The 26,332-nt window shown below is 60.5% G+C and overlaps 1 protein-coding gene across 3 annotated transcripts in view; it reads left to right on the top strand.

The window, feature by feature from the left end:
* Positions 1 to 293: 293 nt before the first annotated feature.
* ADAMTS7 (ADAM metallopeptidase with thrombospondin type 1 motif 7) overlaps positions 294 to 26,332 on the top strand; it is a 37,304-nt gene continuing 11,265 nt past the window's right edge. The window contains exons 1-20 of one of the 3 annotated variants that reach the window (XM_077185441.1): positions 294 to 435; positions 1,546 to 1,886; positions 2,816 to 2,987; positions 5,089 to 5,291; positions 5,907 to 5,990; positions 6,497 to 6,621; positions 7,608 to 7,757; positions 8,383 to 8,526; positions 12,007 to 12,151; positions 12,291 to 12,383; positions 12,977 to 13,122; positions 14,452 to 14,621; positions 14,809 to 14,942; positions 15,475 to 15,595; positions 15,890 to 16,134; positions 17,576 to 17,717; positions 19,556 to 19,682; positions 20,082 to 20,295; positions 23,021 to 25,147; positions 25,546 to 25,698. In XM_077185441.1, coding sequence (XP_077041556.1) covers positions 342 to 435; positions 1,546 to 1,886; positions 2,816 to 2,987; positions 5,089 to 5,291; positions 5,907 to 5,990; positions 6,497 to 6,621; positions 7,608 to 7,757; positions 8,383 to 8,526; positions 12,007 to 12,151; positions 12,291 to 12,383; positions 12,977 to 13,122; positions 14,452 to 14,621; positions 14,809 to 14,942; positions 15,475 to 15,595; positions 15,890 to 16,134; positions 17,576 to 17,717; positions 19,556 to 19,682; positions 20,082 to 20,295; positions 23,021 to 25,147; positions 25,546 to 25,698 — 5,130 coding nt within the window. In that variant the 5' untranslated portion in view covers positions 294 to 341. Of the gene's footprint in view, positions 436 to 1,545; positions 1,887 to 2,815; positions 2,988 to 5,088; positions 5,292 to 5,906; positions 5,991 to 6,496; positions 6,622 to 7,607; positions 7,758 to 8,382; positions 8,527 to 12,006; positions 12,152 to 12,290; positions 12,384 to 12,976; positions 13,123 to 14,451; positions 14,622 to 14,808; positions 14,943 to 15,474; positions 15,596 to 15,889; positions 16,135 to 17,575; positions 17,718 to 19,555; positions 19,683 to 20,081; positions 20,296 to 23,020; positions 25,148 to 25,545; positions 25,699 to 26,332 lie in introns of those variants that run through there. The other 2 variants (XM_077185442.1, XM_077185443.1) reach the window with 2 other exon arrangements.

The following is a 26,332-nucleotide window of genomic DNA, read 5'->3' as shown; positions in this document are numbered from 1 at the left end:
GTGACTGAGCTGTGAGGAGAACTGCTAACACTCTCTATGAAGCTCAGAGTTATAAACTAATGCAGTACAGAATCTGGAAAATGTGAAAGCTCAAATTTAGGGCATCAATGTACCCCGCCCACTGATGTACATAACCCCGCCCCTAATACGCATAACCCCGCCTGTCTGATGTGCATAACCACACCCCTAACGTTCACAACTCCGCCCATCTGATGTGCATATCCCCGCCTCCTGTTGTGCATATCCCCGCCCCCTGTTGTGATAGCCCCGCCCCCTGTTGTGTGTAGCCCCGCCCCCGCGGTGCCGCCGCGCCCCGGCGGAGCCCCCAGCCCGCCGCAGCCATGGCGGCCCCGGCCGCGCTGCGCCCGCTCCTGCCCCTCGTCCCCGTGGCCGCCGCGCTGGCGCTGGCCGCGGGCGGGGGCACCGCGGGGACAGGTCCGGGGGGACGGCACGGCGGGGACCGCGGGAGGGCCGCGCGGGGGGCCCGCGGGGATGGGGGCGGGATGTCCGTGGAGTGCGGGGTGCCCGCGGGTGGCGGTGGGGATGAGCGGGATGAGCGCCGGGTGTCCGCGAAATGAGCGGGAATGGGCGCCGGGTGTCTGCGGAATGAACGGGAATGGGCGCCGAGTGTCCGCGGGATTGTCCGCGGGATGAGCGCCGGGTGTCCGCGGGATGAGCGGGAATGGGCGCCGAGTGTCCGCGGGATTGTCCGCGGGATGAGCGCGGGGTGTCCGCGGGATGAGCGATTTGAGCGCCGGGTGTCTGCGGAATTGTCCGCGGGATGAACGGGATGAGCGCGGGGTGCCCGCGGGAATGAGTGGGATGAGCGCGGGGTGTCCGCGGGATTGTCCGCGGGGATGAGCGGGATGCCCGCGGGATGAGCGCGGGGTGCCCGCGGGATTGTCTGTGGGGATGAGCGGGATGCCCGCGGGATGAGCGCGGGGTGCCCGCGGGATTGTCTGTGGGATGAGCGCGGGGTGCCCGCGGGATTGTCCGCGGGATGCTCGCGATCCGGACAGCCCGGTGTCCCCGCCGCTGCCGCGCTCCGTGCCCGCGGGCTGGGCACGCCCGGAGCCCGCAGCCAGCCCCGGTCCCCTCCCGGCTCCCCGCCGAGCCCCGCCTGGGGAGGCTCCGGAGCGCTCCGTGCCCGCGGGTGCTTTGCCCCCAGAGACGGCGTGTCCCAACACCGCCTCAAAGCGGGGATTCCATTTTTTGGGAGCTTTTCCGTTGTTCGTTCGGTGGTTATCTCACTGGCAGCCGGAGTTTACCAGCGGGAGTTAAGCGGGGCCGGCCAGGGCAGGGCTCCGGAGCTGCCTGACTCCCCCTCGCCCGGCCGGCCCCTAACCCTGACCTTAACGCTGTCCCGGCGGACCCCAGCGCTGGCCCCGCGGGCAGCAGGGGCTGTCCCTGCTGTCCCTGCTCCGTGCGGTCCCAGCGCGCACATCCCGCTGCTGTCCATCCAGCCGCAGGGGGAGGCCAGCGGGGACGGGGTGTGAGAGGAAAGGTGCAGAACCCTGCAGGTAAGCACTGCCCCCCTCTCCCCAGAGCCGCGCTCCGGCAGCGACATCGTCCATCCCATCAAGGTCGACGAGAGCGGAGCCTTCCTGTCCTACGACTTGTCCCACCGGGCCCTTCACCGGAGGTCTCCTGCCTCCAGGAGCAAGCTCCCCGCCTTCTACGAGCTGCAGTACAGAGGGCAACCCCTGAAATTCAACCTGAGCCTCAACAGGCACCTCCTGGCCCCGGGCTTTGTCAGCGAGAGGCGTTTCGGGGGCATCGCCGGCGCCAAGATCCAGCCCCGCTCCTACAACCCGTGCCACATGATCGGGGAGGTGCGGGGCCCGCTGCAGGCGGGGCTGGCTGCCCTCAGCACCTGCGATGGCCTGGTGAGTACAGCCCTCCCTCCACACCGAGCCCTGATCCATGAGGGAATGGCAGGAGCCCGGTGGAACCCTTATTTCTGCCAAAAGTGACACGAAAATTCCCAGCAGCAGAGTCAGCATCTCATCATGCAGGTCTGGTACACCACGGATGGGCTGACTGTAAATTTCCCATGGATTGCAGTGGTTTGGGACCTCTCCAGGGCTGGGTTTACTTGTTTGTGTCCAATTTCCCAAAAGGAGCAATTCTTTGCCTCGTGCTGCGTGAGTGGGATTGTGAGGAGCGCACTGGGAATGAGGGGCTGGGAGCTGCAGGTGTGATAGCACAGCTCCTGGGCACTGAAGCTGCTCGCTGTTTCCTCAGCTCCACTGTTGGTATTTCCTGAGGCAGCAGAGACCTGGAGGAGTCTGGGGGGAAAGGGCTTAGAACCTGCTGTGGATGTGCAGAAATGTCCCATGTGCCTGGTGGGGCAGTGCTCACACTCGTGTCCCTCTCTTTGGAGGGAGCACAACTCCATTGGATCCTCCTCCACAGCTCCCAGAGGGCAGGAGTAAATGGGACCCTGGGGAGAATCCTTCCCTGGGAGGGTGGCAGGGGCTGGGCTGGAATTCCCAGAGCAGCTGGGGCTGCCCCTGGATCCCTGGCAGTGCCCAAGGCCAGGCTGGACACTGGGGCTTGGAGCAGCCTGGGGCAGTGGAAGGTGTCCCTGCCATGGCAGGGATGGGCTTTAAGGTCCCTTCCCACCCCAATCATTCCAAGGTCCCTTGATTCCGCTGATTCCTTGATTCCCCAGCCATTCCAAGGTCCCTTGATTCCATTGATTCCTTGATTCCCCAGCCATTCCAAGGTCCCTTGATTCCGTGATCACTGCCAGTGCCAGGTTCCACCCGGGCTGCAGGTGGCCTCACGGTGGCACTTTGTGTCTCCCTGGCAGAAAGGTGTGTTTCAGCTCATGAACGAGGACTATTTCATCGAGCCCGTGTCCAGCAGCCCCCGGGAGGAGGGAGCAGCACAGCCCCACAGGATCTACAAGCGCCAGGTGCTGGAGGCCAGGGCTGAGCAGGGCAGGAGCGCCCCAGCCCCGCGGGAGCCCTGTGGTGTGCCAGGTACTGCCCCTTCCTCTGTGCCACCAGGGCCCCAATGCTGCTGCACCCCAGGCCTCGGGGCTCACCTTCTGCTGCAGGCAGGGGGGATGTGGAGACAGAGCTTTTGCTTTCGTTTCCACCAAAACTTTGGGTTTGACCTGCCAGGTTGTTGGGCTTTGGGCGTGGGACTCGGTGGCTGCCCCGGGAGTTCCCACTGTGGGCAGAGGGCATGGGGGTCCTTCCCTGTGCACAGCACATGGGTTGGATCAACTCCCAAATCCAGCATTCCGAGTGCTGAGGAATTCAGTGCATTCCCAGAAGCTCGTGGGCACTTTGCTCCCTGATGAAGCTGCAGTGCATTATGTGCTGCACGTTTTCTGGAGCTCTGCTTCCACTAACTGGGGTTTGCTTGTGTAACAGCGTTATCTTCAGGCATTCTTCTGATAATCTAAATTAATTATTTAATCTGTGGTAATAATCTTAATGGCTTCTTCTGGGCTTTGAAGTCTGTTCTTGACTCAAGTCCATTTGAAGTCTATTCTTGATCATTAATTTCTCTGGGTGTACCATGGCCTGTGTGTAATTCACGTGGATCTCCTCTGTAATGAGCACCAGCGGGGTGGACGTGCTGTGCATGCCCTGGAGGGGAATTCCATGTGAATCCCAAAGTCTGTAGGGTTTTAGTGACTGCCATCCTCTTGCTGAGCTCTGCTGTGTTGCTCTTTGCTTTGCCCGTGACAGGCAGGTGCTGCTGGTGTTGTTTAACTCCTGTCAGTGCCCAGGGCTGCCCTTGTGCCCAGCTGGGATCATCCCAAGGGGAAATGCCCCCTGGGCACCCCCAGCCCTGCAGCAGCCTCACATCTCAGCTGGGAGCTCACAATGGGAAGGAGCTCCAAGGAAGCTGCTGCGATTAAACTGTCACAGCGGCATTAGCAGCTCATCGGGAGGTGCAGATAGCTGGGATTTCTCAGGCTGGGGATGAAACGCCCTTTCACAGCACACTGCTGCTCAGTGCAGCCCAGGAAGTGTAGGAGTCCATTGTTAGGGAAGCCATGAAAGCGATTCCCACTGTGTGGGATGAGGTTTGTAAAGCCTTCACCCCGCTCGGGCTGACCCTGACCTTGCTCTTGGAGCCGTGTCACAGGAAAAGTCCCCGCTGCAGAATTCCCAGTGCCTGGTGTGCGTGAGGAGCTGAGCTCTCCCCGCCTCCGCACTCCCAGCCAACATTCCCCTTCTTTCCCCTTGGGAAGGAGCAGAGCCTCTCTCCTCTCCTCTCCCTGTGCCTGGGGCAGTCTCCGTGCTGCCCTGCAGGGTCCCCTTGTTCCCTTGGGAAGGAGCAGAGCTCCTCTCCTCTCCTCTCCTCTCCTCTCCTCTCCTCTCCTCTCCTCTCCTCTCCTCTCCTCTCCTCTCCTCTCCTCTCCTCTCCTCTCCTCTCCTCTCCTCTCCTCTCCTCTCCTCTCCTCTCCTCTCCTCTCCTCTCCTCTCCTCTCCTCTCCTCTCCTCTCCTCTCCTCTCCTCTCCTCTCCTCTCCTCTCCTCTCCTCTCCTCTCCTCTCCTCTCCTCTCCTCTCCCTGTGCCTGGGGCAGTCTCGGTGCTGCCCTGCAGGGTCCCAGCCCGCCCAGGGCTCTGCTGCTGGCTGCAGTCACCAGTGCTGCTTTGGGGGCACAGAGTTCATTGTGATAGGAACTGTCCCTTCCTGAAAAACGCAGATTTGGGATGACCCCAAATGTGGAGCCACCAGGGTTTTTTTCTCAGGTTGTTTCTCAAGCGTCTCTGCAGTGTTGTCTATAAATTCCTGTCAGTACAAACACTAAGACTCTGCTTTGGGAGGCTCCCTGTTCCTTGTGAAATACTGCAAACCTTGTTCTGGTCAAAGAAATTCCTTCAAATGCTCTGTTTTGGTTTTGGGGTTTTTTTTGTGTCCTGCTCATGTGCAGCAGGCTGAGCTCAGAGTCCTTTGGAACAGAGCACAACAAAATGCACAGGAGTTATTGAGTTATGGCTCTAAGTGTGGAGCCTTCTCCACATCAAAGGTGATTCCTTTGAATTAAAAAAGAAGATATTAAAGGTGCAGGCACTTGATCAAGGAAAAAAAAATATTTTTTCCCCTTAAATCGCTCAGAGTCTCAGGAAAGCCTGGAGCGGTCTGAGAGGCGCAGGGAGAGGTGGGAGCAGAAGCAGCACAGGAGGAGGAGGAGGAGGATCAAGCAGCGCTCCATCAGCAGGGAGAAGTGGGTGGAGACGCTGGTGGTGGCAGACACCAAGATGGTGGAGTTCCACGGCAGTGCCAACATCGAGAAGTACGTGCTGACCGTCATGAACATGGTGAGTGCTGGCCCTGGGCTGCACCCAGAGCCCGTCCAGGGTGACACGGGCAGGGCCATGGCACCGTGGGCATCGTGGGAGGCGCTGGACAGGACGGCTGAGGGAGGGACAGCCTGGCCGTGGTGGTCTCTGCTGGCACTCTGGGCACTGTGCTGGTGCCCTGACACAAGCAGAGAAAGAGGTGGCTCGGCCTGTCCCTCTGCTGCTGCCGGGCTGGCACCTCTTGGCATTCCAGAGGAAAGATTTGATGCCAGGAAAGGCTGGGATGGGGCAGAGCACCTCAGGTAACATCCCTGGGTTTCTGAAGGCACCCGGAGAGCACCAAACTCCTTTGGGATGTTAAACACATCCAATAGGAGTGGGAGCAGAGGGGTCCCCCGGGCATTTCTGGCTGAGTTCCAGTGTCTGCACAGATCCCACGGAGTGTAAATGGATTTCATGGCAGGCCTCGCTCCAGCCCCGTGCCTGCTCTTGTCTCCCGTGAGGGGAATTCCTGAGAAGTGTCAACAGCCTGCAGCAGCTTCCCCTGCAGGAGCTGCCGCAGCTGGAGGTGGCAGGGGCAGCGTGCCGGCTGCTCTGTGTCCCCAGCCGTGTCCCCGTGGTGTCCCATTGCAGGTGGCAGGGCTGTTCCACCACGCCAGCATCGGGAACCCCATCAACATCGCCATAGTGCGGCTGATCCTGCTGGAGCACGAGGAGGTGAGGCCCAAACTGCGGCTGGGCTGGGGACCAGGCTCCCTCCTGGGCTGGCCCAGGGTGTGTGGGAGAAATCCCGGTGCCCACCTTTGCTGGTGGAGCCAGGGTTGGTGTGAGCCTGGTTTGGGGTGGTTTGTGGTGCCACTGTGCTGGCAGAGGGCTCTGGGTCACTGGTGGTCGTGTCCAAGCTGCTGTGGTGGCTCTGGGGGGCCTGAGGCCACTCGGGGTCCCCACAGTCACGTCCTTCTCTGTCAGCCAGCACACAGGGTTTTCCTGCAGTGGTTCTTAAGCCCTGTTACTGGATGATTTAATGTTTTGGTTGACTCACAGATGAAAAGAAAGCAGGAAAAGGGCTGTCTTCCCACCCAGCCTACAAGCTATAAACATGGAGCAATTCCATCTGGATGGCAGTCACTCCCAATCCCCCTCTGATGTGCCTGGGCTCGGACCTCTCCCCTCCCCATCCCAAAACCCAAACAGCTCCAGCAGATCTCCCTTTATGTTGGCAGGAGGACCTGAAGATCTCCCACCACGCAGACAACACCTTGAAAAGCTTCTGCAAGTGGCAGAAGAGCATCAACGTGAAGGGAGACTCCCACCCCCTGCACCACGACGTCGCCGTGCTGCTCACCAGGTGTGGGGCCCAAAAACTCACCTGGCTGCAGCTGGGACAGCCAGGGGAACATCTCCTGGCAGCTGTTGAAGTCTCACTCTCCCTGCCTGGACACCTGCATGTGAGATCTGTGATGTGAAATCTGGGGACATCTCCCGGTGGCTGCAGCTGCTGTGGAAGGTGGCCCTGCCCATGGCAGAGGGTTGGAATTAGATGATCTTTAGGATCCCTTCCAACCCAAAGCGTTCCATGAGTCTGTGATTCCACAGACTGGTCTCAGATCTCAGGTTTAAACCTGGACACAGCTCCCAGCTGAGGTTTTCAAAACAGGTTTTCACCGTGGCCCCGTTGCCAAGCCCCAGAAGGGCTGGATCCAGGAGCTGTACACAGGATTAACTCTCCTTTTTCCCTCAGAGGCTGGGCTTGGCAGAGGAGCCTCTGGGAAGCCCCTGACCTCCCACGGAGCTGGCAGGAATTCCTGCCTCTGGCCAAGTTTGTGTACCTTGCAGTCAAAGCCTGGTTTGAGGCTTTCAGGCTGCCGTCAGCTGGCTGCTGTGGTGGTTTGGGTGATGATTCACAACCCACAGCAGCTTTATCTTCCCTGGGAGGTTGCTTTGTAGCAGAAATGAGGCACTTCAGGCCTTGTACTTCAGTGGAGCTGTTCTTCCTGGGAGGCAGGAGCTGCCCTGGAAAACCACAGCACCTCTGGGATGTTCTTTCCCAAAACATTGTTTGATTATCCCCAGCATCAGCTTTATTTATACAAGGGAGTAAATGCAGCCAGGCTGGCCAGCAGCTCCCATTAATCAGGCTTAATGGTGAGCTGGGGATACTGGGAGAGGAAAGGGGAAAGGAAAGGTCACAAATGTTTCCCCTGTGGAAGGACGTTGGATGTCTCGGCTCTCGCTCCTGTTTGGCGCTGTCCGTGTGCCGGGTCCTGCCGCCTTCCAACGCCCTCTCTGCTCTCTGTCTGTCTGTCCGTCTGTCCGTGTGTCCCCTCGGCCAAGGAAGGACATCTGTGCTGCCATGAACAGGCCCTGTGAGACCCTGGGGCTGTCCCACGTGGCCGGGATGTGCCAGCCCCACCGGAGCTGCAACATCAACGAGGACACGGGGCTGCCGCTCGCCTTCACCGTGGCCCACGAGCTGGGACACAGGTACCACCCTCCTCCTCCTCCTCCTCCTCCTGTTCTCTGTGTGCACCCTAGGGCTGGAGAAGGCACGGGGGAAGTTGGGAGATGGTTCCCAGATGGTTCCTCATAGGTGCAAACACCCCCTTGCTCCCTGAGGGTTTCATTCCAGAGTTAAGTTTTGGGTTGTCCCACGTTTAATGAGAACCACACAATCCAAGGCAACCTGGAGAAATTGCACCCTTGTATTGTCCTGGGGTGGTGTGGGAAGGTTTTGGAGCAGGGGTTGCCCATTGAGAAGTTTTAAAGTAGGATCTGTCTGTACTATCAGTGACAGAATCTTGCTGGCCCCAGTTTCAGTTAAACTTTGACAAGGTCACTTGAACATTGCAGTTTCAGTTAGACATAGACATCTGACTGAAGACATAGACATTCCCAATAAACATCTGCATGTGGGAAAACACCCACCAGCGAGATCTTGTTGAATATTCCTGAGTTTTCAGTGGGAAAGCTGCAGTGAGAGCAGGGGACAAAGCTCAGGGCTGTCAGTAGATGTGCCCAGGGCAGTCCCTGCTCCGGGGCCGGGAGCGGTGGCGGTGGTGGCTGTGGTGCTCGTGGCTCACCTCCCCTCCATGGGCTGTGTCTTACACAGTTTTGGGATTCAGCATGATGGAAGCAGCAATGACTGTGAGCCAGTTGGGAAAAGACCTTTCATCATGTCTCCACAGCTCCTGTATGACACGTCCCCACTCACCTGGTCCCGCTGCAGCCGCGAGTACATCACACGCTTCCTCGAGTGAGTGCTTCCTCCTCCTCCTCCTCACTGATGGGGCTGGGGGGTCGGGGCCCAGGCGTGGGGGTGTTCTTATCTCTGAGATATCTCTCTAAGAGAGTTGGGGGGTCTTTGCCCAGAGCAGCTGTGGCTGCCCCATCCCTGCGAGTGCCCAAGGCCTGGGGTAATGGGAGGTGTCCCTGCCCATGGCAGGGGTGGGATGAGATGGGCTTTGAGGTCCCTTCCCACCAAACCATTCCACAGTTCCATGGATCCTCCCAGGGTTGCCTTGCTCTGTGCTGTGAAGGGGGCTCAGGAGCTTTTGAGGGGCACAGGGGCTGTGGCTGCACAGATAAAACCGGAGTGTTTTCCCTCAGTGCTCCCTGCAGGTTCTGCAGAATCTCTTCGATTCTCTCTGCCTGTCATGGGCAAACCAGATCCAGGCAAATGCTTCCCCGCCTTTGTTTATTTTTAGCAGCCGTGGCTGATTTTCCAGCCTGTTGTTAGGAAGTTCCAAGGAGCCCGGACAGGAGTTTGGTTTGTCAGCCAGTGGCTTGCACTGGAGGAGCATTTCCCCCGTGCTGCAGGAAGGTTTGGAAGCAGTGAGGAGCAGCAAGGGGAGAGCTGGGCCAGGGCGGCTGCTGGGGCCAGGCTCTGCTCCCAGATCCCAGCCTGGGCCGTGTGGGTTGGCCCCGTGCAGGGGAATTACTGCTGATTTATGGCTTTCTGAGGAATGGAGCTCTCCCGCTTCCGCAGCGCTCTTGGCCCTCTGCTTTTAACCTTCACTTGGGCAGGAAGAATTTCCTGCCTGTGCTGACCCTGGGCTGCTGCTGATGGGGAGACAGAGCAGCTGGAAGCTCCTCTGCTGGGCTTTGGGTGTCTGTGCTCCCCAGAAGGAGCAGCTCTTCCTCGGGAGCTGTCTGTCCCTGGCTGTGACACCCGGGCCAGGGCACAGACAGGAGTGTTGTAACGGGATGCTGGCAGGAGAGCAGGAGGGAGGGAGCCAGGAAACCCGACCCTGCTGACCTGGGGTTGCTGGGTGTGCTTGGAACAGACCTCATGTTCGGGAAAACCACACTCTTGCATGGTGATGATTGTTATTTTACACAAGATCGTTGTTATTTCACAAGCACTGCTGAATGTCGGAGCATCTGAAAGGGATTCCTGGCAGCAGCAGGGCCCCAGCACTGCAGTCAGTGCTGCTGCAGCTGGGCCTCCAGTCGGGTCTGCCTGGACACGAGGGGGCACTGGGAGGAGAGGTCCTGTCCCTGCTGTGGCAGCCTGTCCCCAGGGAAGGTGTCCCCTTGCTCAGGCCAGGGTGCTGGCACAGGGTGGCTGCTCATGCTCCAGGGCATCAAGACCTTTCAGTCTTTGCTCTACATCAGAACCAGATCTTCGGCCTCTTTTCACAGTGCTGGAGCTGTTCTTCCATCATCCTCCTCTTGCCAGGGCCTGGGGCTGCTGCCCTTGCCACCCCTCTGCCAGCCCCTCCAGCCCCATGGCTGTGCTGCTGATTCTTCCCGAGCTCCAAGCTTTGCCTTTGTTTTTGTTGAACTCTGTCCTGGCTCCTTTGGACCCTTCCTCCAGTTCTCTGGGAGCTTTTGGAATTTTAATCCTGCTCTCAAATGTATCTGCAGATCCTCTCAGGCTGCTCACAGATGGGGATTTAATCATTGTTCCATCCACTCCATCCTCCAGCTCGTTAAGGAGCGGGCTGGAACAGGCAGAGCAGTGCAGGCCCCTGCATCTTTCCCTGTGGACTGGGATTTACTGCACATCCCTGGAAGCCAGAGGGAAACTCAGGCCAATTTTTCCCTGCTTGGAGATGTGTTTTGGCCAATTGAACAGACCAGGAGAATGATTGTAAAATATTTAACAAAGCAATAGATTCTGGAAAAGCTGGAAAGCTGAGGCAGATCCCAGTGACCCCAGACTGGACAGAGACCCCTATGTGAGCTGGGGCCGGGCAGGGAGTGCCCCAAGCAGCTCAGAGGAACAGGAGGAGGCTGGGGACAGGCAGGGGGGACCTGTGGGGCCCAAACAGGCAGAGGGTGAAGGGTCCAGAGCAGCACGAGTGTCACAGCTGGGGCTCATCCAGGCTGAAGTGCTCGAGCCTGGACTTTTTCCAGTGAGGACACCTTCTGTTTTTAGAGAAAACATTCCAAGTGTACAGAATGGGATGGGCTTTAAGGCTCCTTCCAACCCAAACCATTCCAGGATTCCGGGATTCTGTGGAAATACATGGGGAGGTGCCCTGCAGAGTGTGCCTGACACAGGCTGCCCAATCCATGCCCCATCCATCCCAGCTCAGCACCACATCACCCACAGGGGTGGGATCCTGCCCTTCCCACGGGGCTGGGAGCAGCAGGGTGCTCCTGCTGTTGGGAGTTTGGAAATGGAGATTTTGGAGCCCCTGAAAACAACCCCTTTCCTGGTTCCTCCCACACTGAAATAGAAGTGTATGTCAGCGAGGACATGCATGGGGTTAAGGGGCTGTCTCCAGCCACGGGAGCTGTTTGCAGGTGTCCAGTGTGGAGCTCGGTGGTGGGGTGGGAAGGGGAGGAGGGGGTGCTGGTTCTGCTGGGCATCACCCGTGGCACTGCCAGCACCCCAAAGCCGCAGCTCCCCTGCTTCCAGCGCTGTTCCCGTGCTGCTGCTTTGGCTTGAGAAGGAATCTCACTGCACGTGGATTCCCAACAAACCCGAGTAATCTGATCCTCCACCGCAGCCCTGCCAGAGGCTCGGCCTTGCTGGAAAGGAGTTTGTTGAAATAACACCGCGGGCTGAGCCGGGACAATCCCGGCTGTGTTTGGGAAGAGTCAGCAGCAGCTGGAGCAGGGGAGGCACCTCTGCCCCAGAGCTGTCCTGTCCAGCTCGGCCTGAGCAGGGTGTGGGCATGTCCAGCTGCTGATCCTCTCCTCTATTCCTGTTAGCAGCATCTGCAGTGGAGCTTGTGGCTCCACTGGGACATTTATGGTTGTTGCCCCTTCTGTCTTTGTCCCTTCACCTTCCTTCCCCACATCTGCCACACCGGGGGGACGTGGGGGGATCACTCTGGGGGGCTCCCACCCCAATGAGGTACCCAGAGGTGCCATCCACACCGGAGCAGCCCCAGGGACTGCAGAGCTGGGGCCGTGTCAGTGGGAAATGCTGGTTGCTCATCCAGGACATTGGCCAGTGGCTGTTCCCATCCCCTGCCAGAGCTGTGGGACACTGGGTGACACTGGGTGACACTGCTGGGTGACACTGGGTGACACTGGGTGACACTGCTGTGGGACACTGGGTGACACTGCTGTGGGACACTGGGTGACACTGCTGGGTGACACTGGGTGACACTGCTGTGGGGCGCTGGGTGACACTGCTGTGGGACGCTGGGTGACACTGCTGGGTGACACTGGGTGACACTGCTGTGGGACACTCGGTGACACTGCTGGGTGACCCTGCTGGGTGACCCTGGGTGACACTGGGTGACACTGGGTGACGCTGCCATGCCCTCTCTTGCAGCCGGGGCTGGGGGCTGTGCCTGGATGATCCCCCGGCCCGGGAGCTGCTGGACTTTCCCCTGGTGCCCCCGGGCGTCCTGTACGACGTGGGCCACCAGTGCCGGCTGCAGTACGGCCCCTACTCCACCTTCTGCGACGACATGGACGTAAGGGGGACTGCTGGGCATCAGGGGGGCTCTGGGGGGCTTGGCTGGGGCTGTGCCCACCCTGCCCCAGGGATGGATCTGATCTGTGCCCAAGGGAGGGCTCTGTGCCAGGCAGGAACCTGTCCCTCTGTCCCCACAGAGTGTCTGCAGCACGCTGTGGTGCACGGTGGGGAACACGTGTCACTCCAAGCTGGATGCAGCTGTGGATGGCACAGCCTGCGGGGAGAGCAAGGTAAGGGGGGGGAACACCCTTCCATGGCCTTGGGGAGCCCTGCTCCTGGGGAGAGCAAGGTAACAGTGGGACACCCCTCCAGGACCTTGGGGAGCCCTGCTCCTGCACACACAGGGGCTCTGCAGGGTCACTGCAGGGCTGGGCTCATCCCACTGCCCCTGCTCTGCCCAAACACCCACTGCCCCAGCAGGGACTGCCCTCGGGGAGGGTGACTCACTTGGGGTCACTTGAATCCCAAAGGGAAGGTGAAACCCGCAGTTAATGCCTGTGGCAGGAGAGCACGTGGCTCATTCTGCTGCCAGGGTGGATGCTCCTCCCTGGGATCTCTCCCACTGCTGGGGAGCCCCTCTGGGCCGACACTGGGCTGTGAATCCCCTTGCTGAGGGGTCTCCACTGAGCTTTGGGTTTGTTTTCTCCCTCAAACAGCCCAACACCTCTGGGTTTGCCATGGCTTGAGGAGCTCCAGGCTCTGGCCGAGCCCAGCTGACCCCGGGCACCCCCATGCAAGCAAAGCAGGGATTTCCACGGGCCGGTCTGTGTGCTGGGCCTCAGCTCTCCCACCCCTGACCCCGTGTTCCCCTCCTGTCCTGCAGTGGTGCTTCAATGGCGAGTGTGTTCCCGTGGGCTTCCGGCCCGAGCCCATCGACGGCGGCTGGAGCTCCTGGAGCGCCTGGGCCTCCTGCTCCCGCAGCTGTGGGGCAGGAGTGCAGAGTGCTGAGAGGCACTGCAGCCAGCCCACGTAAGCCAGCCCTGAGCCCGGACTGCCCAGACCCCAGCGTGGCAGCCGGGAGTCACAGAATGCTGGGGTGGGTTGGGCTCGGGGGGACTGCTTCCATCCCCTGCCCTGGAGTGCTGCAGTCTGACTCAAACAAAGGGCAGAGGCTCCACGCTCAGAGATGTAAAACATATCCAGTGTCCTTTAGTGACAGAACAGCAAACCAGGCATTCTTGGAGCCTGATTCAGAGTTGTTTTGAAAAATCCTGCTGCAGTTTATCACCCTGCTGCATTCCATCAGCCAGTGCTGGCTGGAAGTGTCCGGGCACTGCTGGAGGAGCTGCCATCTCCATCCTGGGATTTCTGCTGACCCATCTGCTCCCCAGATGTCCCCTTGGTCACCAAACCCCTGTTGCACTGGATTCAGCCAAAACCCCCAGCTTGCCCTGGTGTCAGAGCAGCCTGGGATGGGGAGGAAAAGGGCTTTATGGTGTTCACCATGGCAGGGGGAGCTCTGGCAGCCCCAGGAGTGAACTCCTGTCCCTTCAGCCATGTTCTGCCCATCCTCTTCCTCGGGTGAGTTTGGTACATGCTGCTGGGCTCTTGAGGGAAGTACTCTGTCATCTCAGTCCTGGATCAGGACCTGGATTTGTGTTTGACGTAAACGCTGTGGCAGAGGTGCTGTGGTGGTTTGTGGAATGCTCCAAACACAGCTGTGGACAGGCAGGAGAGCAAACACTGGGAATTTCCCGGGCAGTTGTTTGCTTTGGCCACTGGAGGTAAATCTACAGCTTTGCCCTTGGGATGAGGTGAGAAAATGTGTGCTGGGCATCCCCCCCTCCCACAGCCATTCCTCAGGGCAGAGCGTGTAAACACAGCCCTAAAATAATCATTGGCTTCATTCTCTTCAGCAGAGTGTGCCCAGGGGAAGGGATTCTCGTGGGGTCACTGGGACATGGGCCATGGACAGTGGTGTGACCGAAGGACAAGGCAGCAGGGTGGGAGATGGTGGCCATGTTGTGAGGGTCTGCTGGCATCTGAGGAAAGCACTGCTGTGCTTCTCGAGTCTCTCCTGCTTTAACAAGTCCAGTGTCAGCTTTGCCGTTCCCTGGGGCAGTAGAGGAGCAGAGTCAGGAGGATTCCCTGGGTGGGATGGAGAGCAGCTCCTCCAGAGCAGCTGCAGGAAGGGCACCAGGCTGGACGGGGCTTGGAGCTGCCTGGTCTGTGGAAGGTGTCCCTGCCCACGGCAGGGGATGGACTCTGAGGTCCCTTCTGACCCAAACCATTGCAGAGCTCTGTGACTCTGAGGCCTGTGCCCTGCCAGCCCTTGTGACCGGTTTGTGCCTCCCCCAGGCCCAAGTACGGGGGCCGGTACTGCCTGGGCGAGCGCAAGCGGTTCCGGATCTGCAACGTGCGGCGCTGCCCCCGGGACAAGCCCTCCTTCCGCCAGGTCCAGTGCAGCCAGTTCAACCCCATGCTCTACAGGGGGAAGCTCTACAAGTGGACTCCAGTGCCCAACAACAGTGAGTGCAGGGCAGAGACCTCAAACCTGGAGCGGCTCGGGAGCGGCCGGAGCCGCTGTTTGTGTCCCTGCCTTGCCTTGTGCCCCACTCGTGCTGTGATTTGTATTTTACGCTGCCCTGGGCTTGCAGGGTTGATGTGTGCTTTCGGCTCTGCAGCGCTGGGGCTGAGTGTGTGCCTGTTCCCCAGTGAACCCCTGCGAGCTGCACTGCCGGCCCGAGCACGAGTACTTTGCGGAGAAGCTGCGGGACGCGGTGGTGGACGGCACGCCCTGCTACGACAGCGACGCCAGCCGCGACGTCTGCATCAACGGCATCTGCAAGGTGGGCTGGCACCGGGGGCACCCCGGGCCTGCAGAGCACCCACGGGGCAGCACCCAGCCTTGGGCACTCGGCATCCCCTCCCTCTTGTGCTGAGCTTGTCCTTCTGCCATTCCCCGCTTGGAGAGCGTTCCTGGTTCCCCTGGGGTGAGTGCTGCAGGCTGTGTCAGCCTCTGTGCTGGCCTCAAGGAGCCAGGGCACCACCCAGGCCAGGATGGATGCAACCTGGAGCAGCCTTGGACACCCTGGTCTCAGGGAAGGTGTCCCTGCCCATGGCAGGGGGCTGGAACTGCATTGTCCTTAAGGTCCCTTCCACCCCAAGCCATGCCAGGATGCTGTGAATCCAAGGTCCCTTCCGCCCCAAGCCATGCCAGGACGCTGTGAATCCAAGGTCCCTTCCCCCCCAAGCCATGCCAGGATGCTGTGAATCCAAGGTCCCTTCCACCCCAAGCCATGCCAGGATGCTGTGACTCCCTTGGGGACGATGCAGTCGGTGCTGGGAGGTGCTGTGTGGGGCTGACAGGCTGCCTTGCAGAACGTGGGCTGTGACTATGAGATTGACTCGCACGCCGTGGAGGATCGCTGCGGGGTGTGCCACGGGGACGGCTCCACCTGCCACACCGTGCACAAGACCTTCGAGGACAGCGAGGGGCTGGGTAAGGGCACCTCCTGCTGCCCCCAGAGCACCCCGTGCTGGTCCAGCACAGCTGGGCTGCTGCTGCTCCTTTGGAGGGGGAGTTTAATTCCAGCTTCTTGATTTTTGGGGGGTAAGGCAGCAGGGAAGTCAGGTGGGCGCAGGGCAGGGTAGGGCTCGGTGCCCACTGGTGCCTTACAGGGGTGCAAGGATTGGCACAGTGCTGGCACCCAGGGGCCACAGCACCCACCCAAGGGCAAAAATCACCTCAGACACCTCTGACTCCCCCAAGACCAAGGCTTGGTTCCATTCCCAGGCTATGTGGACATTGGCATTATCCCCGTGGGAGCCCGGGAGATCCGGATTGAAGAGGTGGCAGAAGCCGGGAATTTCCTGGCGCTGCGGAGCGAGGACCCCGAGAAGTATTTCCTGAATGGAGGCTGGACCATCCAGTGGAACGGGGACTACAGGGTGGCAGGGACCACCTTCACCTACAAGAGGACAGGCAACTGGGAGAACCTCACCTCTCCGGGGCCCACCGTGGAGCCCGTGTGGATCCAGGTAGGATGGATCCTGCCCTCCTCGTGGGGCTGAGCTGCCGTGGCCCCTCACAGCCCTCCCTGCATGCAGAGGATGGCTCTGCCCTCCTCAGGGTGTGTTTCCCTGGGAGCCAGCGCTGGGGCAGCCAAGCACACGCTGCCAGCCCGGGGATGTTCCCAGCCCACACCACTTGGAGCTGAGCCTCATCCCCTTTGCAGCATTCCGCAGAATATTTGCACAGGAGAGGGAGAGTGAGGAGAAAGAGCCGTTTCCTGAGGCCTTTCCCGTATCTTATCACCAGCAGGGAAAGAGCCCCTGGTGCTTCTGGCTGGGCTGGCCAGTCAGGAGGGAGGGAGCTGCCCGCTCCTGCAGAGCTGTGGGAGTCACTGTCCTTGTGACCGTGAGGCCAGGCCTTCCTCTGCAGAAACCGGTGGGGATCATCCCACACGTGATGGCACAGCAGGCACCAGGCTGACATCCCTCGTGCTGCAGAGGTGGCGGTGGCCACGGAGCTGCATCCCATGGACCCCCAGGATCCGCCTGCCCTGGCAGTGGTGGCTCAGCCCCACACACTCCCCAGAGCATCCCCTCCTTTGCACAGGCTGCCCCAGGGCTCAGCCACCCCGAGCAGCCGCAACCTCCTCCTGCCTTTCCTTCAGCAGCAGCTCGGGGTGGGATGTGAGCAGGATCCTGGGCCTGCTGCTGCCAAGGGCTGCTGTCAATGGGAATGCTGGCACGCTCAGCACCCACAAATCACTTTCTGGGATTCATAACCTAATTAAAACCCGTGGACAACAGCATTTCGATATTCATGGAGAGGTTTTGGAAAGGCGCCCTGGCTCTCCCGCCAAAGCTCCAAGAACAACAAAGCTTTGGCAATAATGGGAGTGCTTAGGCTAAGAAAAACAGGGATGAACTCCCGGCCCTCGTGAGGCGGGTGCTTCCAGCAGGGCTTGTGTCAACCACAGGAGCAGCAGGAGCCCCTCTGCAGTGGGAGGCAGTTTGGGAAATTCCACCCGTGGGCAGGGACACCTTCCACAAACCAGGCTTACTCCAAATCCCGTCCAGCTCTCTTGGGGTGCTGGGCACAGGGTCACATTCTTCTGGTCCTGCTGGGCAGCTCCTTCACCCTGAGAAGCCCCTGGGGCAGTGCCACCCCCCCACTGCCCTGCCCAACCACCTCCTGCTTGTCCCCTGTGTCCCCAGCTGCTGTCCCCTGTGTCCCCAGCTCTGTTCACCCTGTGCTTGTCCCCTGTGTCCCCAGCTCTGTTCACCCCTGCCCATCCCCTGTGTCCCCAGCTCTGTTCACCCTGTGCTTGTCCCCTGTGTCCCCAGCTCCGTTCACCCCTGCCTGTCCCCTGTGTCCCCAGCTGCTGTCCCCTGTGTCCCCAGCTCTGTTCACCCCTGCCTGTCCCCTGTGTCCCCAGCTCCATTCACCCCTGCCCATCCCCTGTGTCCCCAGCTGCTGTTCCAGGAGACCAACCCCGGGGTGAGGTACCAGTACACGATCCAGCGCCCAGCTGACAGCGAGAACGAGATCGAGCAGCCCGAGTTCCTGTGGCGCTTTGGCTCCTGGACCACCTGCACGGCCACCTGTGGGACAGGTGAGCACAGCCCCGGGACACCCACTCGGGGCGGTGGAGGGTCCCTGGGGAGCCTTTGAAATTCCTGGGTCTTGGGTTTCACGGGTCCTGGGGGAAGAAGAAAGGCGCAGCTGCTGAGGTCAGGGCCCGTGTGCTCAGCAGGAACCCCAGGGCTTTATCAGCACCGTGCTCCCGGCTCGGTGTCCTGTTACCCTGCACGGATGGAAACAAAAGAGCTTTAGAGAAGCCAGGGAGTGTGGAAGGGCTGGTCTCCTGCCTGGCTGGGCCTCTCCAGGGGGGAGGATATCCAGGGTTTCACGGAGAGCACTGGGGTCCCACAGTGTCCGTGTGTGGACATTTGCCTCCCCCCTTCTGCTCCACTGGCTGGGTATCCCAGGGTCCCCAGGGCAGCTTTTGGGGCAGCTGGTACAGAGGGACATTTCTGGAGCACTGCCAGGGGAGGCTGGGAGCAGCAAGCACTTCCTCGAGAGCAGCTGGCACTGGAAAAAAGGGGAATTCAAGGACACTTGTGCTTTCTAGGTAGCACAGAGTGCCAGGACATGGGCTTTGTTTAAAACCAGCTTTTCTTTGTATGATTCGAGTGCTTGGCTTCCAGAAGGGAAGGGAAATAGAGGAGCGAATCAGGCAGGAGTGGGGTGAGGGTGAGCAGCTGGAGGAGGGCTGAGCCCCTCTTCCTGCACTGAGTGATGATGTGAGATGAGATGTGGGTTTGGGAGAGCTCACAGCGAGCCTCTGGTGAGTCCCAAGGCCCTGCAAGCTCCCAAGTGCTTGAGCCAGAGCCCAGCTCAGCAGCTTCAGCAGGGTTCTGTCAGCCTCAGCTGGGCCCGTGGTGACAGCTCTCCATGTCACAGGTCAAGTACGTGTCACAGGAACGGGGACAGGAGCCTGAGCGAGGCAGCGTGCTGAGGTCACCCTGTGACAGGCTGGGGACACGAGGCTTTGGGCAGTGTTTGTCCCCGATTTGGGCTGGGGCAGGGCTGCCAAAGGAGCCGAGTGCTGCCCCTTGGCAGCCTCCAGAGCTCACAGTGCCCACGGTGGCTGGGTGTGCTCCGGGCAGTGCTGCCAGCCTGGTGCTGCTCCCTGGGCTCCAGCTGCCATCCTGCCCCAGTGCCAGGGCACCTCAGCCTCTGCTCCAGTGACCTTGCACCTTCCAGTGGTGCTTTCCTTTCCTTCCCACTGCCCTGGCTCTCCAAGAGCCTCCTGTGCCCTGCTGGGTGGTTGGGTTCAGTTTCCAAAGCGGTGCTGGCGCCCTGGGGGTGCCCTCAGTGCCCCGGGGGTGGCTGTCAGTGCCCCGGGGGTGGCTGTCAGTGCCCCAGGGGTGCTGTCAGTGCCCTGGGGGTGCCCTCAGTGCCCCGGGGGTGCCCTCAGTGCCCCGGGGGTGGCTGTCAGCGCCCCGGGGGTGCCCTCAGTGCCCCGGGGGTGGCTGTCAGTGCCCCGGGGGTGGCTGTCAGTGCCCCGGGGGTGGCTGTCAGCGCCCCGGGGGTGCCCTCAGTGCCCCGGGGGTGGCTGTCAGTGCCCCGGGGGTGGCTGTCAGTGCCCCGGGGGTGGCTCTCAGCGCCCCGGGGGTGCCCTCAGTGCCCCGGGGGTGGCTGTCAGTGCCCCAGGGGTGCCCTCAGTGCCCCGGGGGTGGCTGTCAGTGCCCCAGGGGTGCCCTCAGTGCCCCGGGGGTGCCCTCAGTGCCCCGGGGGTGGCTGTCAGTGCCCCGGGGGTGGCTGTCAGTGCCCCGGGGGTGCCCTCAGTGCCCCGGGGGTGGCTGTCAGTGCCCCGGGGGTGGCTGTCAGTGCCCCGGGGGTGCCCTCAGCGCCCCGGGGGTGCCCTCAGTGCCCGTCCTCCCGCAGGGGTGCAGCGGCAGGTGGTGCACTGCGTGGAGAGGCTGGCGGGGCTGGTGGAGGAGCGGTTCTGCGATGCGCTGACGCGCCCCGACGACCAGCAGCGCACCTGCAGTGAGGAGCCCTGCCCAGCCAGGTGCCACCCGCACCCTGTCCCTGCTCCCTCACCCTGGCCAGGGGTCCCAGGCCCCGGGCTGGTCCGTGACAGCATCCCTGGGGTTTCCTGACTGCCGCAGGCATTGCCTGTCCACAGGCTGGGCCTCACAGATGGTCCTGTCGTGGCAGGATGCTCCTCTCTGCCTCTGTGCACAGCTCGGGGACTGTCCCGTCCCTGACCCTCTGCCCGAGCTCACAGACCCTGGGATGACGCATTTGGGATCCTCCTTTCCCCATGGCCTCACGCGGTGGGCAGTGGGATGGATCCTGGGGCACGGCTGCTTGCTCTGGCTGAGATCTTTCTCTTCCCTTTTCTCCCTTTTTTCCCCCCCTTTTTTCCCCCCTATTTCCCCCCCCTGTTTTTCCCTTTCCCCCGCAGGTGGTGGGTGGGTGAGTGGCAGCAGTGCTCAGCCACGTGTGGCCGGGCAGGGCTGATGAAGAGGACGGTGCTGTGCATCCAGAGCGTGGGGCTGGATGAGCAGAGGGCCCTGCAGCCAGCAGACTGCCAGCACCTCACCAAGCCAGATGCCACCATGCCCTGCCACCCAGAGGTCCCCTGTCCCTCCCCGTGGGCTCTGGGCAACTGGTCCGAGGTGAGAGGGGACCCTGGGGACGTGCCAGTGTCTGGCAAAGGGGTGGGAGCTGGGGACAGGAGTCCCTGGACACCTCACCCTGCCCCAGAGTGATGGGTGTGCTCCTGCTCACAGAAATCCATGGCTGTGTCCCTGTGGGTTCCCCTGGATGGGAATTCCATTGTTTGGAGAGGTCTCAGGGTGGGGAAGGAGCTTTGGGCAGTTTAACTGTGCCCCAGCTCCCATGGATGGGGATTCCATTGCCTGGAGAGGTCTCAGGATGGGGAAGGAGCATTGGGCAGTTTAACTGTGCCTCAGCTCCCATGGATGGGGATTCCATTGCTTGGAGAGGCTCAGGGTGAGGAAGGAGCACTGGGCAGTTTAAGTGTGCCCCAGCTCCCCTGGATGGGGATTCCATTGCTTAGGGAGATCTCAGGATGAGGAAGGAGCATTGGGCAGTTTAACTGTGCCCCAGCTCCCATGGATGGGAAGGAATTCCATTGCTTGGAGAGGCTCAGGATGAGGAAGGAGCATTGGGCAGTTTAACTGTGCCCCAGCTCCCATGGATAGGGATTCCATTGCTTGGAGAGGCTCAGGGTGAGGAAGGAGCACTGGGCAGTTTGAGTGTGCCCCAGCAGTGGGTTTTGCAGCTCCCTCACTCACACAGGGTGAGGGCCACGCTCTGTGCTTGGCACAAGGAAAGCAGAAATGAGGTTTTCAGCTGGACAGGGCTTGGAACAGCCTGGTGCACTGGAAGGTGTCCCTGCCCAGGGCAGGAGGTGGAACTGGATGATCTTCAAGGTCCCTTCCAAGCCAAATGATTCCATGGGGTGATTAATGGTGACACTCTGTGTAGCCTTGATTTATTTTTGTGTTTTGTGAATCAGCTTAGCCACAGGCTGAGGGTTTCAACCAGAAAATGATAACTCCTAATTTAAACAGCCGTTCCAAAAGTGTTCAGAGTGAAGACAAATATCAGGAGAGAAAGGAGAGAGCCTGGGAACAGAGCTTGTTGCTAAGGAACAAATGGAATCAAATGTGAACAGAGGATTTGAAGGCTAGATGAGAGCAAGTTGGAAATATTTTTCTAGGGGCCCACAAAAGCCACAATTAAGGGCTGAGAAAGATGGATGCAATGATTTAAAGGGAAAATTATGGCTTGTAGGTGGGTCAGAACTGGGCAGGGCAGCCCCAGCCCTCACTGCTGGCCTCTGTGGTGTTGGCACCAGGGGATTTGTGAGCCCTGGAGAAAATGCGTTTGGGATTTTGAGGTTCTGTAATTTTTCTGTCCTTTAATTTAAAGGGAGAGCCCTCTTTCTTTTCCATTTCCACCATAACCAGGGGGATTGGAGGGGTTTGGAAGCTTCCCAGAGCTGTGGTCCTTCTGTCAGCAGAACCAGCAGGGTGGGACAGCTTTGTCTGCAGAGCCCAGGCAGGAGCACTGTGCCCACCTGGCACCGGGCACCTGGCCCTGCCACAGGGGCTATCAGGGCTCTGGGTGGCTGCTGCACGCTGGGACTCAGTGCCCCAGGAGGACCCCAGAGCTCTGCACGCCCAGCTTTGTGGAGTTTCCAGAGGAGCTGATGTGGTCAGAAGGCTGCTTTGTGGCTCTTGAGGGGAGCAGCTCCTTGCAGCCCTCTCGCAGTGTTGGTGTGTGGTGATGGTTGATTCCAGCTCCAGAAGTGCCTGCTGGTGACCATGTGGTGCTACCAGAGAGTCCTGGAATGCCCTGGGGTGGAAGGGACCTTAGAGCCCATCTGGTTCTGCCCCCTGCCATGGGCAGGGACACCTTTCACAAGCCTGGGTTGCTCCAAGCCCCAAATGCAGCAGAAAATGCTGCTGTTCTCCTTTCCAGTTTCTTTTGTGCTGGCCCATCTCAAAGAGCCCATTATGGGGGGATGGTGTGTCCCCAGCAAAGCTCCCTCCTGACCTTTGCTTTTCCCCTACTCGGACAACACCCATGTTGTTATTCCCTGCTTCAAAGAACGCTCTTCTAGAAGAAGAGCTGCAATTCATGGCCATAGGTCACAGGAAAGGCCCATTAGCTCATCCCACCCCTGCCCTTCCCAGCCTCCATCTCCCGGGAAAGCTGTTCCTGGCTGGAAAGCAGGGCAAGGATCACCCTGAGCAAATCCCCAGCCCCAGCCCTGCTCTGGCCTGGTCTGCAGTGGGATTTGGGCAGTAATGCTCTGCTTGCAGGGTGAGCAGTGCCCTACACTGGGACTGGCACAGGAGCTGTCCAGGGCCCGGGAGGGTGGTGGGGGCTGGCAGAGGGACGTGGAGCCCTCACAGGGGGAGCACTGGCACCACTGCTGGCCTTGCCCCTCTGTGACCGTGCTCACAGGGGTCCCAGGATGAGGGAGGAGATGAGGGTCTGACCCCGTGTTTCAGAAGGCTTGATTTATTATTTTATGATATATATTACATTAAAACTAGACTAAAAGAATAGAAGAAAGGATTTCATCAGAAGGCTAGCTAAGAATAGAAAAAGGAAGAATGATCACAAAGGTTTGTGGCTCAGCTCTCTGTCCCAGCCAGCTGACTGTGATTGGCCATTAATTACAAACATCTAACATGGGCTAATCAAAGATCCACTTGCTGCATTCCACAGCAGCAGATAACCATTGGTTACATTTTGTTCCTGAGGCCTCTCAGCTTCTCAGGAGGAGCAATCTTAAAGAAAAGCTTTTTCATAGGAGCTGTCTGCGACACCCCACAGCCGTGCCCCTCTCTCTTGCCTCCCCAGTGCTCGGTGACCTGTGGGAACGGGACCCAGCGGCGCCCCGTGCACTGCAGCAACAGCACTGGGGCCCCGTGCGACCCTGCGCAGAGACCCAGCCCCGAGAGGCTTTGCTCCTTGCCACAGTGCCACCAGGAATGGGACAGCACGGACTGGTCTGGCAGCGGCTCCTCCAGCAGGGAGGTGTTTAATGAAATCCATTACATCCCCAGCAACCACGTTCCTAAATTTAACCCCTTAGTCCCAAACGTCCCGGAGTCCAACGATGCCAACGTCATCACCGAGGAGGACTTCTCAGCCAGGAAAGGAAACGTCTTTGTGGATGACTTTTACTACGATTACAACTTCATCAACTTCCACGAGGATCTGTCCTACTACCCCATCACGGAGAAGGAGAGCAAAGGCGAGGAGCCAAAGGCAGAGCTGGGCACGGATGGCACGGAGGGGCCCTGGGAGCTGCCCACTGAGTCCCTGCTCACCACCGAGCTGGGAGGAGAGAGCCAGGGCAAGCCGGGCCCCGAGGAGGAGCACACTTCTGCCCCTGTGCATGGGCAAGACACAGAGCCTGGGGGGCATTTAGCCTCGAGTGACCTCCTGAGCATGGGCCCCGAGGATGTGGGGTCAGCCACTCCCAGATACACCACCCCTGGCTTTTTGGGTGAGCAGGAGGAGGATACGGTGCCTGTGCCCCACTCTGAGCATCACCCGCCCACTCAGAGCTCTGTGAGCCCCAGCTCTGCAAACCACGGCCAGGCAGGGCCCTGGGATGAGCCCCACGGAGCCGTGCCCAGCAGGAGCAGTCTGGGGCAGGATCTCCCTGCTCCCTGGGGTCCCCACCCTGCTGATGTGGGCTGGGGCAGTGCCCAGGTGGATGTGTCCCTTGGGCCAGCAGCACGGGGCAGCAGCAGCGAGGGCCGTGTGGGCACACAGGGACGTGGCACTGCAGGGAGAGGCCATGGGGACTCCAGGGAAATGGCTCTGGCCACCAGCAGTGGCATTCCTGGTGCAGCCCCACAGCCCAGCGAGCAGCACGGGTGGGCAGGGATGCCAGAGGGGCTGCTGGACACGTGGGCAGGAGGGCAATCCCATGGCACCGAGAGGGCAGATCTTGCCTTGCCCACCCCGCATGGCCCGGGCTGGGAGGTGGCAGGGAGTGCTGGCAGCCCCCACCCTGCCCTGAGTCCCCCTCCTGTGGGACAGGGAGGGCACCAGCCAGAGCTCCACAGCCCCACAGCCCCCACCTCAACCCCCTCGCTGGCCACAACAGCCCCTCCAGTGCCCCTGTCCCCTGCCATGCCCGGGCCAGCCGCCCAGCTCACCTCCAGTGGCCTCAGCCAGCAGGGTGGCCTGGGCCCAGCTGTGCCCACAGCCCCAGCTCGTGGCCCACCTGCCCACACTGCAGGGCCCCCCCGGGAATGGGGGACACAGGGGGTGTCCCTGCACCCGGATCTGGCATCACACCACACTGAGCTGACCTCCCACGGGACCCCACTCAGCATCCCTGCTCCGAGGGCACCCCCAGGGACACCAACGAGGCACCCCTCACTGTGGGCACCCCCAGGGACACCAACGAGGCACCCCTCACCGTGGGCACCCCCAGGGACACCAACGAGGGACTCCTCACCATGGGCACCCCCAGGGACACCAACGAGGGACCCCTCACCATGGGCACCCCCAGGGACATCACCGAGGGACCCCTCACCATGGGCACCCCCAGAGACACCAACGAGGGACCCCTCACCATGGGCACCCCCAGGGACAGCAACGAGGGACCCCTCACCATGGGCACCCCCAGGGACAGCAACGAGGGACCCCTCACCATGGGCACCCCCAGGAACACCAACGAGGGACCCCTCACCATGGGCTCCCCCAGGGACACCAACGGGGGACCCCTCACCGTGGGCACCCCTAGGGACACCAACGGGGGACCCCTCACCATGGGCACCTCCCGAGACACCTGCCTCCAGTGACAGGGGGAAGGAGTTGTCCCAGCCCAGCCCTTTGCCCCCCCTGCTCTGGGAGAAGAGGCTGGATGAGGAGGAGGATGAGGATGAGGAGGAGGCTCTGCTTCCACCATCACCCCCTGCAGCAGCCCCTGCCAAGCCCAGCTGGGAGGTCGGGAACTGGAGTGAGGTACGTGGTCAGTCCCATTGCCAGTGTGACAGGGCCAGTGTGGGTGTGAGACCTGCCCCTGGCCTGGCTGCCTCTGGGACGTTTCTCTTGTCACAGGGTACGTGTCAGGTTTTGGAGCAGTTTTTGGGGTGCACAGCAGCGTTCCCTGCGTTGCAGTGCAGGTGTCAGGTTTTGGGGCGGGTTTTGGGGTGCACAGCAGCATTCCCTGCATTGCAGTGCAGGTATCAGGTTTTGGGGCAGGTTTTGGGGTGCACAGCAGCGTTCCCTGTGTCACAGGGCAGGTGTCAGGTTTTGGGGCCGGTTTTGGGGCAGTTCTTGCAGCGTTCCCTGTGTTGCAGTGCTGGGGTCAGGTTTTGGGGCGGGTTTTGGGGTGCACAGCAGCGTTCCCTGTGTTGCAGTGCTCGGCCACGTGCGGCCTGGGCGCGGTGTGGCGCTCCGTGCGCTGCAGCAGTGGCCCTGACGGTGGCTGTCCCGCGGCCGACAGGCCCGTCCCCGCCCGGAGGTGCTCCCTGAGACCCTGCTCGGCCTGGCGTGTGGGCACCTGGAGCAAGGTACGGGCCCTGCGGGGAGGGAGGGTCCCCAAACCCGCGGGACAAGGCGTGGGTCACACCTGCTCTTGGGGAGGGCTCTCGTGGCTCACAGAGGTAAAGGTTTGTGCTCGCCATGAAATACTCATTCCACAGTACTTTCATTTTTCCTGGTCCTGGGCTGGTATAAAAGTCAGGAATTTGCTAAGCTAAAGCTAAGCAAAGTGATTTGATGAAAGGCCAGGTTGGGTGGGGCTGGACAGCCTGGTCTAGCAGGTGCCATCCCATGGCAGGGGTTTTAAGGAACAAGGCGGTCTTTAAGGTCCATTGCAAGCCATTCTGTGGTTCTATGATTTATCGTATGTTCTGGCCACTCTGCCCTGCCAGGGGCTGTTTGCAGTTGGGTTGGGTGAGTTTGGTAGGGTTGGTGGTGGGGAGCAGCCCTCCTTGCTCTGGGTGGTTGCTGTTCCTTGGGATCATCAGTTCTTTAAGGCAAAAAGACTGTTCCTGTTACAGCTGGAAACCAGCTGGTTTCAGAGGGGTGGTAGTGACAGATGAGCTGCACAGACTGTGCTCTGGCTTGGCCTAGAGCAAGAGGGGAAAGCAGGTGGGAAAGCAGGAACCCAGCTCAGGGCAGAGCGTGTCCCTGGGGTCACCT

Source organism: Agelaius phoeniceus, chromosome 13, assembly GCF_051311805.1.
Source record: "Agelaius phoeniceus isolate bAgePho1 chromosome 13, bAgePho1.hap1, whole genome shotgun sequence".
Lineage (NCBI taxonomy): Eukaryota > Metazoa > Chordata > Aves > Passeriformes > Icteridae > Agelaius > Agelaius phoeniceus.
This window is presented reverse-complemented; position numbering and strand designations above follow the sequence as displayed.